We start from the raw sequence: 13,587 nt of genomic DNA, 5'->3' as shown, positions 1-13,587 counted from the left end.
AACTGAGCTTAAAGCCTATGCAAAAAAGCTCCTTAGTAATATTATGCTCCATTATGTTACCCAATATTATATTCTTTACATTTGTTATCTGGACTTTGAATAAAGTGGACTAAGTAAATCTCAGTGGAAGGTTAAGACTTCATTGAATACACAACATGTAACACATTAAAAACAAGTTTTATTAAAACAAATTAAAATCACACATAGTAACAGCATTTCAAATTCTACTTTGTTCTATTACTTAATATGCAATTGGTAAAACAATTTACTTCTAAAGTTGAAAATGTCCTCAGAAGAATATTATATTAAAAACGTACCACACAAATTACTTAAAACAGTGTTATGGTTGGATCACAAAGAGCCTCTCCACTTAGATTTTCTTACTGAATATTACATCTTGGTGTCCTTAATTTTTCTTGCAAGAGTACAAAATGATGCCTACATAATTTAGAAAGCTCTTTCATAGCCCTGATGCAGCAAAAGTTGGCCACATCGTTTCACAGAAAGAATAGGAATGAAAGCAGAGCAGCAAGTGATTTGAGTGTTCAACTACATCAATATTTAATTTTTCACACATCTAAAATCATTTCAATGCAAAATAGCATAATTTGAGTGTAATTATACCCCCCCAAAATCAATCTTCTGCTCTTTTTAATCCTACATGCAAATAAATTATCTTATAACTTTGGATTATTCTTCATAATCAACCCTCTACTTTAATGTCTGAAAGTGTTAGTGCCTTGGTGCTTTCTAGTGTAAATCCTCTGATGCTTATTTGGACTTCAGTTATGATTAAATTTTTTCATATTTCTTGTATCTCTAAAATATCTGTTCATATTAATGCTGATGTTTGCTAAGGCATATTTTTTTAACAAGCATTTTTCCGCATTTATTTTATTTGTAGGGCTTCTCTCCAGTCCAAATTCTGTGAAGTTCAATGCAGTTTAAGCAATTGTTAGGGGTTTACCCTCCAGTATGACTTCTGTGTACAATAAATAAGATCTGCGATATAAGTAAATGTATTGCACCAGTCCTTATACTTTTAATTTTTTCACCTGTATCAATACCATGGTGCACTCTAAGACTTTTATTTTGTGGAAGGTGTTTCAACAGTCTTTACATTTATACCGCTTTTAATTAGTATGAACCCTGTCATGTCAAGTACTATGTGAACAGTTATTAAAGGATGTGCCACATTGTTTACATTTGTAGGATTTTTCTCAGCTATGAATTCTCTCATGTATAGTAAGGTAAGAGCATTGAGTAAAGGCTTTGCCACATCATTCACATTTGTAGGGTTTCTCTCTAGTATGAATTGTTTTATGTTTGCTCAGGGTTGAATACTGGTTAAAAGCTTTGCCACATTCTTCACATTTGTAGGGTTTCTCTCCAGTATGAACTGTCTTATGTGCGGTCAGGCTTGAAAGGTGGATAAAAGCTCTGCCACATTCTTCACATTTGTAGGGTTTTTCTCCAGTATGAATTCTCTTATGATTGGTAAGTAATGAACACCGGTTAAAGGCTTTGCCACATTCTTCACATCTGTAGGGTTTCTCTCCAGTATGAATTCTCTTATGTGTGGTCAGGCTTGAACGGTGGATAAAAGCTCTGCCACATTGTTCACATTTGTAGGGTTTCTCTCCAGTATGAATTCTCTTATGATTGGTAAGTAATGAACACCGGTTAAAGGCTTTGCCACATTCTTCACATTTGTAGGGTTTCTCTCCAGTATGAATTGTCCTATGTGTGGTCAGTGTTGAACATTTGTTAAAAGCTTTGCCACATTCTTCACATTTGTAGGGTTTCTCTCCAGTATGAATTCTCTTATGTTTGGTAAGTACTGAACACCAGTTAAAGGCTTTGCCACATTCTTCACACTTGTAGGGTTTCTCTGTGGTATGAATTGTCCTATGTGCGGTCAGGTTTGAACGCTGGCTAAAAGCTTTGCCACACTCTTCACATTTGTAGGGTTTCTCTCCAGTATGAACTGTCTTATGTGTAGTCAGGCTTGAACGGTGGATAAAAGCTCTGCCACATTCTTCACATTTGTAGGGTTTCTCTCCAGTATGAATTCTCTTATGATTGGTAAGTAATGAACACCGGTTAAAGGCTTTGCCACATTCTTCACATCTGTAGGGTTTCTCTCCAGTATGAATTCTCTTATGTGTGGTCAGGCTTGAACAGTGGATAAAAGCTCTGCCACATTCTTCACATTTGTAGGGTTTCTCTCCAGTATGAATTCTCTTATGCTTGGTAAGTAATGAACACTGGTTAAAGGCTTTGCCACATTCTTCACATTTGTAGGGTTTCTCTCCAGTATGAATTGTTTCATGTATAGTCAGGGCTGAACGCTGGATAAAGGTTTTGCCACATTCTTCACATTTGTAGGGTTTCTCTCCAGTATGAATTGTCTTATGTTTGGTCAGGGTTGAATGCTGGATAAAAGCTTTGCCACAGTTTTCACATTTGTAAGGTTTCTCTCCAGTATGAATTCTTTTATGCGTGGTCAGGGTTGACCACCGGTTAAAAGTTTTGCCACATTCCTCACATTTGTAGGGTTTTTCTCCAGTATGAATTCTCTTATGATAGGTAAGTACTGAACACCAGTTAAAGGCTTTGCCACATTCTTCACATTTGTAGGGTTTCTCTCCAGTATGAATTGTCTTATGTATGTTAAGGTATGAAGACCACTTAAAAGCTTTGCCACATTCTTCACATTTGTAGGGTTTCTTTTCAGTATGAATTGTCTTATGTTTGGTCAGGATTGAACACTGGATAAAAGCTTTGCCACATTCTTCACATTTGTAGGGTTTCTCTCCAGTATGAATTGCCTTATGTGTGGTCAGGTTTGAATGCTGGATAAAAGCTTTGCCACATTCTTCACATTTGTAGGGTTTCTCTCCAGTATGAATTCTCTTATGTGTGGTCAGGCTTGAACGGTGGATAAAAGCTCTGCCACATTCTTCACATTTGTAGGGTTTCTCTCCAGTATGAATACTCTTATGATTGGTAAGTGATGAACACTGGTTAAAGGCTTTGCCACATTCTTCACATTTGTAGGGTTTCTCTCCAGTATGAATTCTCTTATGTTTGGTCAGGTTTGAATGCTGGATAAAAGCTTTGCCACATTTTTCACATTTGTAAGGTTTCTCTCCAGTATGAATTCTTTTATGCGTGGTCACAGTTGACCACCAGTTAAAAGTTCTGTCACATTCTTCACATTTGTAGGGTTTCTCTCCAGCATGAATTCTCTTATGTTTGGTAAGTATTGAACACCGGTTAAAACCTTTGCCACATTCTTCATATTTGTAGGGTTTCTCTCCAGTATGAACTGTCTTATGTGTGGTCAGGTTTGAACGCTGGATAAAAGCTTTGCCACATTCTTCACATTTGTAGGGTTTCTCTCCAGTATGAATTCTCTTATGTATGTTAAGGCATAAAGACTGCTTAAAAGCTTTGCAACATTCTTTACATTTGTAGGGGTTCCCTCCAGCATGACTTGACTTATGATTAGAATGCCCTGAGCAAGATTTGAAGACTTTGCCACATTCTAAATATTTGTAATGTTTCTCTCTAGCATGAATTCTTTTATATTCAGTAAAGTGTGAACATTTGTTAATGGCTTTTCCACATTCTTCACATTTGAAAATTTTCTTTACAGTATGTCTTATCTTATGTCTATTTCGTTTTGATAATTTTCTGAAGACATTCAAATATTTATTACATTTGACAACTTTGCAATGGCTAGCTGTTGAAAACTGGTTACATTCATTATGACATTCTTCCTGCTCCTTACACTCACCCACACTTTCCCACTCTTTCGTTAAGCTTAAATTATGAAGTCCAGAGCCTTCATAATTTCTCAGTAGCACTTTTTGGAATGAATCTTTCACACTTTTCCCTGGCAAACACTCTTGGGTGTAATGAGAAGACATAGCTGAAAGAAATAAAAATAACAAGTTATCCCACTTGTTTTTTTTTCCACCTTAGATGAACATCTATTACAAATATAACATATAAAATTCTAGCAAGCACATTATCAAGATAGCATAGTAAAGTACCACAGACCCTAATACACTTACGGCTATGTAACATTAATAAACAATATACTGACCAAATTGCTTCTGTGTGAATTTTAAAACCAATTAAATATTTGCAGCATCCTGGGATAGCACACTTCCAAAAGCCACATAGAAGAGGAAGAAAAGTTTGTTACATTTACCTACCATTACCCTTCCTAATATTAATATAGCATGGTTCATATGGGTTTAAAAAATCAACTCCTGGATTCTCCCCAAAAGAATAAACAGAATTGTGGCACATATATATTTGGACTTTAAGGCGCCTTTCCAGAGACTGGTTAGTGTCTCCCATAACACAGAATGCTGAACGTAATTGTGTTGTGCTTTGGAAAGTAGACTGGGTTTGCTGAAAACAAAGGTAAATGACTGTTACAGCAGCAGAGAGACTTCAGTACAAGTGGCATACCATAAGTGTAGCAAATGATTACAGGGCCTTCAGAAAAAACATGGAAAAATCACTTCCCCTGGAAAATAAACATACAATTCCACAGAATAAACATCCTGAGAATAGATTTGGAAGGCTCCAAGAATCTGTTGCCCAAGCAATTCATATCAGAATCTCCCAGGACAAAGCAATTTTTTAAGATTGTGACAGATGAATTTTCACTTGTCCCCAAATAGAAACCAAATATTGCAACATACACAACGTATCAGGATATCCTAGCCCAATAAAAGAAACAAAATAAATAGTCAGAAATTAACTATAAAGAAATAATGATATACAAATTACCTGAGAAAATTAAAAAGCCCCATCTGAATTGTGCACAATGAGTGAAATGGAAACACAGACAACTAAGTGAATAGAGGAAAATTAGAACAGCAACAAAAAGTATAAAAGAAAACAAACTGTGGAGCTCAAGAACACAAATAGAAATGACTGAACAATTCTAAAATGTAAGAAAAAGAACTAAGAAATCAAGAAGCTCAACACACTTTAACTAGGATGAACAAAAAGACCCATAACAAGACATTATAAGCAAAACTTTGAAAGTCACAGAAAACAGAATCTGAAAAGCTGCAAGACAAGAGTGACGTATCATCTATAAGCTTGCTTATATGAGAGAACCAGTGGATTTATCATCAGAAACTGTGCCCTGCAGAAGAAATTCGGTTATATAGTCACAGTGCGTAAAGAACAAAAACTGCATAGGAGAAATACTGTATCTACTAAAACTATCTTCCTAAAAGAAAAAAAAATAAAGATTTATCAACATAACCAGATGCTGAAAGAGTCTGTCAGCACCAGATCTGCCCTACAAGAAGTGCCAAAGGAAGCCCCTTTCATTGAAAACAAAATGATGCTAGAAAATAACACAAAATTATATAAAAATAATTAACTGAAGAGGAGAGAGGGCAATAGGGCCTACTAAAGGCATCACTTGCTGGAGCACCCCAGAGGGAAGAAAATGTTTTAGATATAGAAACCGGTGGAATGGGCACAGCTGATGTGTAGTTTGCAGGAGGTGGCTGTGTACTTCACAGGGGGAAATTGTGAAGCAAAACATCAAAAAGCAAAAAGAAAAAGACTGAGAAGAAACTGGTGAGAATCAAACCCAAAGAGGCTCAGAGCCCAGTGAAGGAATAAGGGAGTACTGCGTTTTTCCTTCCTACTCGCCTTTGCTAATCAGTGGGCTACTGAGTTGTATGTGAGCTTTTCCACATTTATGCACACAGGCACTGCTGCACCCACTGAATCGTGTGGAGAACAGGAGTGCCTCTGGAGCTTAGATATTTCATGCAGGCTTCCTTCCAAGGAGGGTGACTGGAGAAGCAAGGATCCTGGCTCTATTCCTGGCTCTCTATCTCCCTTCCCCACCCAAAGCAGCTGGGAGGGCAGCCACCTCTCATCACCTACAGTGTTCTCCACACCTTTACCTTTGGGGACTTGTGGTGGACCCAGGGGTGCCCAGGCTGGGAGTTCCCTGCCTGTGCTACTCTGTGCAGACACTTGCCAGTGAACAAGACACACAGGCTGGATCCTGTGCCCCCACGACGTGAGTGAATTCCTAGGGGACACAATGGAGAGATTTGAGAGATTCACTTGGTAGGCAAGGGAGCCCACATGGGAAGAAATGATGCGAGAGTACAGTCGGGGTTTGAGCCACAGAAATCTGGTGAAATGCCCGTACCCCCACAGGAAAGTCACGCTGTCAGACTCAAATGGATCCCTCAACATAAAGTTCCCAGCCTGTGGTCCACTATGGCTGAGTGCAGCATGTTTCTGTGCCATTTGCAAACAGACACTGGAGGGAGCCCCTCAGGCAGGGGTAATGAGAGAGGGGTGGAGCTCACTCAAAGAGCCAGTTGGTAAACTACAGACAGCCCCTCCCCCATAAGCAGTCTTTTTAGTTTTGATAGATCTTTTTGGCCCCTGTCCCAGTGGCTTTTCCCAAGGCCCTGGGATAGGACTTTGAGCCCTGCCAAGACTTTACAGAGCCTTCCAGGCTTGCTCAACCTAACCCCACCCAGCCTCACTCTTCCATTTTTCTCTGTTGTGCTGGAGAGGAAGCAATCCCCTGGGGACTGCAGGCCCCTCCCTCTGTCTGGGATAGTCAAATGCTTCTCCAAAGGGGCTGAAAACTATTCCAGGAGCAAAAGAACTCCTCTGCACTTGCCTCTTTGCTACAAGCATCAACCACTGACAGGGAGAATGACCATATAGCCCACTACATCACCTACTGACTCAATCCAACGAGGTGTAGCTGACTCTTATAAGCACCACCCACCTCAGAGCTTAAACCAGGGGTCCCAATACAATTCACACTACTGGGAAGAGGAGAAGACAGCAGAATTGCTTTTTAGGAGAAGAATAAAGGTTGCAGGCAGCTTGAACTGTGAGGGGTCTCCCGCCTCCACTGCAGACCTCTTGGCTCATTGGGGACCTTCTCATAATCCATGCAGAGACACTGCACATGAGAGCAGGGGATGATGGCATAGGGGGAGAGATAAAGGAATCCTTACGTACTGTTGGTGGGACTGCAAATTAGTACAACCTCTATGGAAAACAGTATGGAGATTCTCAAAGAACTAAAAGTGGACCTACCATTTGATCCAGCAATCCCACTACTAGGTATCGACCCAAAGAAAAAGAAGTCTTTCTATCAAAAAGACACCTGCTCTCATATACTTCTTTCAGCATAATTCACAATAGCAAAGATGTGGAATCAACCCAAGTGCCCATCTATTTATGATTGGATTAATAAAATGTGGCATATTTATACCATGGAATACTACTCCGTCATGAAAAAGATCAATTAATGCCTTTTGCAATCATTTACATGTAACTTGGAACAATTATCCTAAGTGAAGTATCTCAAGTTTGGAAAAACACCACATGTACTCATTATTAAATTGGAACTAACTGATGAGCACACACGTGCACACAGGAAAGTAAAACTTGGTAGAAATCAAGCAGGGGCCAGGGGGGAGAAGGAGAGAAACAAAAACCTGCCAGATGGGTACAATGAACAATATTTGGGTGATGGGCACACCTGTAGTCATGACTCAAGTGTTACAAAAGTGATTCATGTGACCAAAAATATTTGTATGCCCTTAATATTCTGAAATAAAAGAAACCTTGTCTGGGAAAGAGATGCAAGTACATCTAAATAAAGCTCTGCAGTATTAGAATAATGGTGCAGAAAATGCTTTTCATCATGCTTTAAAGTTTATAAGATAAAAGCACAAAAATGATCAGAAACATCTGTTAGGCTTGGTGCAGTGGCTCACTCCTGTAATCCTAGCAATCTGGGAGGCTGAGATGGAGGATCGCTCAAGGTCAGGAGTTCAAGACCAGCCTGAGCGAGAGGGAGACCCCGTCTCTACTAAAAATAGAAAGAAATGATCTGGACAGTTAAAAATATAGAGAGAACAAAATTAGCCAGGCATGGTGGCTCATGCCAGTAGTCCCAGCTGCTTGGGAGGCTGACGCAGAAGGATTGCTTAAGCCCAGGAGTTTGAGGTTGCTGTGAGCTAGGCTGACACCCCAGCACTCTAGCGCAGGCAACAGGATGAGACTCTCTGTCAAAAAAAAAAAAAGACAGAAAAGAAAAGAAACATCTGTTAATGGATATACAGTATAAGAAGACACAATTAGATACATCAATAACATAAATTTTAAGGCAGATGTAATGAAGAAGAATTTTTGCATTCAAGTAAACAAGAGTTGTTACTTAAAAGTTTAAAGTATATTGTTGTAACTATAAGAGTTCTTATGTAATCCACATGGTGAGCACAATAGAATACCTATAGAGATACATTTTTAAAAAAGAAAGGACCAAAGCAAGTCACTACAAAAATCAATGAGACACAAAGGACAGAAAATGAGGAAAAGAAGGACAAAATGTCTGCAAGAATCAAAGAAAACAGTTAGTAACATGGCAATAGTAAGCCCTTCCCATTCAAACAATTATTTAAATATTTATAGACTAAAATTCCCAATCAAAAGAAAAAAATTGAGTAAAGGGGTTTAAGGAAATTCAAAAAGCAAGATCCAACTATATTCTCTTTACAACAGACTCACATTAGATCTAATGAAAAAAAAATGGACTGAAAGTGGCAGACACACTCCATGCAATGGTTAAGCAAATGAGAGCAGGAGAGTCACAATCATATTAGGCAAAATACATTGAGTCAAAAACTGTCCTATTTCATAAAACACACTACTTTATGTCAAAACTGTGACAAGACAAAGAAGGACACTAAATAGTAATATAAAGTTTCATTCACTGGAAACCTATAATTTATATATATAAAAAATGTTTTTATATTTGGGATCCTGGATCCCAAAGCTCTTATAAATGCACTTAGAGTGTGAGATATATTTTATATATAAAACTATATAAACTATCCAAGCTCCTAGTAACAGACCCACTAAAGGGAAGCATCAAAGCTGACCCAGATCAGCCTTGTAAGCCAGTTAGAACGCCTGTTCTTTGCAAGTCCAGAGGAGAACCCATCGAGCTGTGGACCCAAAAAGGAAAGATCGTTCCCTGCTGAAATTTGTTTATGGAAAGTAGATGACACATTTCCTCCTTCAAATGTACACACACAAATGCAAGGCTGTATTGTACACACTTTCAATCCTTCTATTTTATCATAACATTGAAAGTCTTTGGCAAAAATGTTGAGAAAAAAAATTTTTAAAGCCATGAAATAGAAAAGAAAAGAGAAGTCACTGTTTATACATGACATGATCTTATATATAGACAACCCTAAAGAGTACAAAACAAACCTGTTTAAACTAAAAAATGCACTGAGTAAATGAGCAGAATATTAAATTAACATGCAAATGTCACTTGTGTTTTCATACAGTAACAAACTACCTAATAAAAAAGAAAATAATCTCACTGAGAGTAGCATCAAAATAATAAACATTTTAGCAATAAATTTAACTAAAAATGAGAAAGAGATTTACACTGAAAAATATAAGTTGGTGATGAAAGAAATTGAAGACACAAATAAATGTGAAGATTTCACAGGTTTATATACTAGCAGAATAAATACTGTTAAAGTTCCATATTATGCAATGTCATCTAAAGATTCAATAGACTCCTATCAAAACTTCAATGGCATTTTTTTCACAGTAATAAAAAACACAATCTTAAAATTTTTATGGAACTACAATATATTTTCAGTAGCCAACATAATACTGAGGAAGAAGAACAAAGCTGGAGGCCTCATACTTTCTGATTTCAAACTAATTTCAATATTATACTAATAAAAATAGACTAGAACATCCATAAAAAAAATGACACAAAAACCAATGGAACAAAACAGAGAGCCCAGAAAAAAAATCCATGCATGCAAAGTCAACTCATCTTTGACAGGGGCACCCAGAGCACATAGTGCAGAAACTATAGTCTCATCAATACTTCAATACTTGCTGCTAGAAAACCTGGACACTCATAAGAAAAAAATAGTTACACCATTTCTTGTATACCATACCCAAACATTAATTCAAAATATAGACTTATATAAAGCACAAATCCTTAAAAATCATAAAAGAAACATATGGAAAACCTCCTTGATAATGACCTTGGAAATGAATTTTTTGGATACATCAAACATGTGACAACAAAAGTAAATATAAATAAGGTGGACTGCACTAAACTAAAAAAGCTTTTGTACAGCAAAGAAGACAATGAAACAAGAAAATATAAAGGATGGGAGAAAATGGTTGCAACCACATGTCTGATAAGAGACAAAAACAGTAATAATGATAATAACCCAATTGAAAAATAGGAGAAAGACTGAAAAGATCTTTTCCCAACAAAGATATAAATGACCATATGTATATGAAAAGATGCTCAACATCACTAATCATTAGGCACTTAATACCACTTTATACATGTTAGCATGGCTAATATCAAAGAGTAGATAACAAGTTTTGACAAGCATGTGAAGAAAAAGAAATGCTTTATACTGTTGGTGGGCTGTAAATTGGTGGAGTCATTATGAAAACCTGTATGGAGGTGCTACTCAAATGAAAAATTAGAATTGCCATACAATCCAGCAATCTCACTTCTGTGTATATAACCAAAAGAAATAAAATCAGTATCTTTGACTGGGTGTGGTTGCTCATGTCTATAATCCTAGCACTCTGGGAGGCTAAATCGGGAGGATCGCTTGAGCTCAGGAGTTCGAGACCAGCCTGAGCAAGACTAAGACCCCATCTCTACTACAAATAGAAAAAATCAGCTGGGCAACTAAAAATAGAAAAAAATTAGCTAGACGTCGTTGTTTGTGCCTGTAGTCCCAGCTACTCCGGAGGCTGAGGCAGGATGATGGCTTGGGCCAGGAGTTTGAGGTTGCTGTGAGCTAGGCTGATGCCACAGCACTCTAGCCCAGGCAACAGAGTGAGACTTCAAAAAAAAAAAAATCAGTATCTTTAAGAAGTATCTGTACTCCTATGTTCTTTGCAATATTATTCACAATTGACAAGATATGAAAACAAGCTGTTTGTAAAATTCTGAATGGATAAAGAAAATGTGGTATACATACACAGTATATATATGGTCTACTGAATATTATTTAGCCACAAAACATATTATTCAGCCATTTCATCAACACAGATGGTCCTGAAGGACATTATGCTAACTGAAATAAGCCAGGCACAGAAAGACAAATACTGTGTGATCTCACTTATGTAGAGAAGCTAAAAAGATTGAGGTAGAGAATACAAATGTCGTTTCCAGAGCCTGTGGTGGGGAAAATGTATGTTCAGAGGGCACAAACTTTTAGTTATCTGAGGAATACACTTTGGAGAGTTAATGTATAGCACCATGACTATAATTAATAATAACTTGTATCCTGAAATTTGCCAAGACAGTAAACGTTAAGTGTTCTCATACAAAAAAAAAAAGGTGATTGTGAGGTGATAGGTATATTCATTAACTTGATTTTATCAATCATTTCACAATGTATACAAATGTCAAATAATTGTATATAACTTTTATTTGTAAAAAAATGTTACACATCCACACACATATGTGTGTGTGTGTGTGTGTGTGTGTATAACTGAGACAGCTCCAGTAAACTTCAAACTAAGTAAGATACTATAAAATGACAGTTATTAAAAAATAAATAGTGAGAGCTTAATATATGCTCAGCAACGTTCTAAGCTTCCCAAAGACATACTGTATTTAAGACATGTAGAAAAAAGATACCTTAAGCTATATTAAAGTTGAGGAATTTGGGCATATAGAGTTTAAATTATTCATCATAGTTGATACAAAAACAGAATTTTGAAGTAAAATAACGTTTGACTTCCTATAGAGAGTTCTGATAAATTACTGAGTATGAATTTCCTGTAAAATTACATTTAAAACCTCCACAGTGTAAGAAACCACAAAGCAGAAAACATACCACATCTGTTTGTGGTGTCCCTGGGATACCTGAACCAAGTACTAATGTCACAACTTCACTCACACATTTCAGATATGATGCAAAAGGAAAATGAAAAAATTGTTTCACAGAGACTTCCTCAAAAATACACAGATATTACACAGATGTCCTGAAAGGCAATAGAACAGGACTCAGATCCTGCTGTCCCTTGTAAGCCACGAACAGAACTTTGGTTCTCACTGTAACCTTCAAGGAAGATCACTGACGGGGAATTAGTGCTTAGGGAATTAAAAAACAAAGACAAGACATGCCTTTATGTGAGACCAAGGGAAAGAAATCCAGGCTTCTTAGAAATCATTTTCATTGAAGCACAGTTTCCCAAACCCCATTTTAAGGTCTGGCTTCCTCCTTAAATTCTGGACCTCTCTCCCCTGTGCCATCTGCTTCATTCACTCCCACATACCTGGGTATTTGGCTACTGCAATGTATTTCCTCACCTTCCAAGGTTCATTTCTTTGTTCCAGATAGGTGATCAGGTCTGGTTTAGAGACAGCAAGACCTATTTCATTAGAAAAAATTCACATGACTCTTACTGGGATTCTCCAATTACCAATCTAGTACTGTGCTCAGTAGAGAAAAAAGAACATGTAGAAAATTCTAAAAAAATAATCCCCAAATACTCTTTCCTGACAAACTTTAGAATACTTAGAAACCACTTAAAATTTGTGGGTTCTTAGCTCCACTACCCAGTACTATGGAATCAAAAATTGGTGGTGGAAATTGCATTTCAAGGCATGGGCAACAGTATTTTCTGCCACTACATTTCTGCAATTACTACTAATGTATGTAGAGTGAAAGATACAGATTTGCAGCTCAAAAAGAGGTGAGAATAATGTAGAGATAAAATACTTTGAATATTTTCTTTTCTATATCAAAAATCCCCAAGTTTTTCTTGGAAACAAGGATCAGAAACTCATTCATGCAAAGCAGAAACTCCCAGAAAATAATTTACAAAAAATATGAAATTATTAGTGTGGAATGGGAATGGTGTATTGAAGTTATCCTCACCTACAGAGACCAGGTTTGTGTAGTTCTCTAACATCACATCCCTATACAAATTCTGCTGAGCAAGGTTCAGGCATTCCCACTCCTCCAGAGAGAATTCTACGGCCACATCCATGAATGTCAACAGTGCCTGGAAAAAAAAATACACATACTTACCAAGGAGCCATGGGGAGAGATAATTTTACTGCTGGTGAAATGAGAGAGTAAAGAGAACAGGTTCTGACTTCGAGTGACTGGAATTATCCCATAAGATAATTTTAATAAAAAAGATATTTTCTAATGTATTCTGTAAGTCTGGGGAAAGAGGACAGTATAACATCCACAAAACAGTGCAGATACTATGTTTTTTAGATAATGCAGCATAAAAGTAATGCCACCCAAACAGCCATGGACATTTTTGAGTGCTTTGTTTACATCATACATGATTAAGTTGTGTATATTTCTCTGATGGAAAAGTCATGGTGTGTTAGATCGTACCTCTCAAATTTTAATGTGTACAACAATGAACTGAAGATCTGGTTAAAATACAGATTTTGATTCAGAAAATATGGGATGAAGCCTGAATCTCTAGCAAGCTCATGGGTGATGCCAATGT

The 13,587-nt window shown here is 37.1% G+C and overlaps 1 protein-coding gene across 1 annotated transcript; it reads right to left on the bottom strand.

Moving 5' to 3' along the window:
• Window positions 1–1,131: 1,131 nt before the first annotated feature.
• Window positions 1,132–13,113, bottom strand: LOC123648905 (zinc finger protein 43-like). The gene is made up of 5 exons (XM_045566828.1): window positions 12,996–13,113; window positions 12,391–12,486; window positions 3,611–3,937; window positions 2,099–3,370; window positions 1,132–2,026 (listed from the first exon to the last, which is right to left on the bottom strand). Exons 1-5 carry the CDS (start codon window positions 13,105–13,107, stop codon window positions 1,281–1,283), a joined length of 2,553 nt encoding a protein of 850 aa, XP_045422784.1. The 5' UTR covers window positions 13,108–13,113; the 3' UTR covers window positions 1,132–1,280.
• Window positions 13,114–13,587: the final 474 nt, after the last annotated feature.

Source organism: Lemur catta, chromosome 13 (genome assembly GCF_020740605.2).
Source record: "Lemur catta isolate mLemCat1 chromosome 13, mLemCat1.pri, whole genome shotgun sequence".
Classification (NCBI taxonomy): Eukaryota; Metazoa; Chordata; class Mammalia; order Primates; family Lemuridae; genus Lemur; species Lemur catta.
This window is presented reverse-complemented; position numbering and strand designations above follow the sequence as displayed.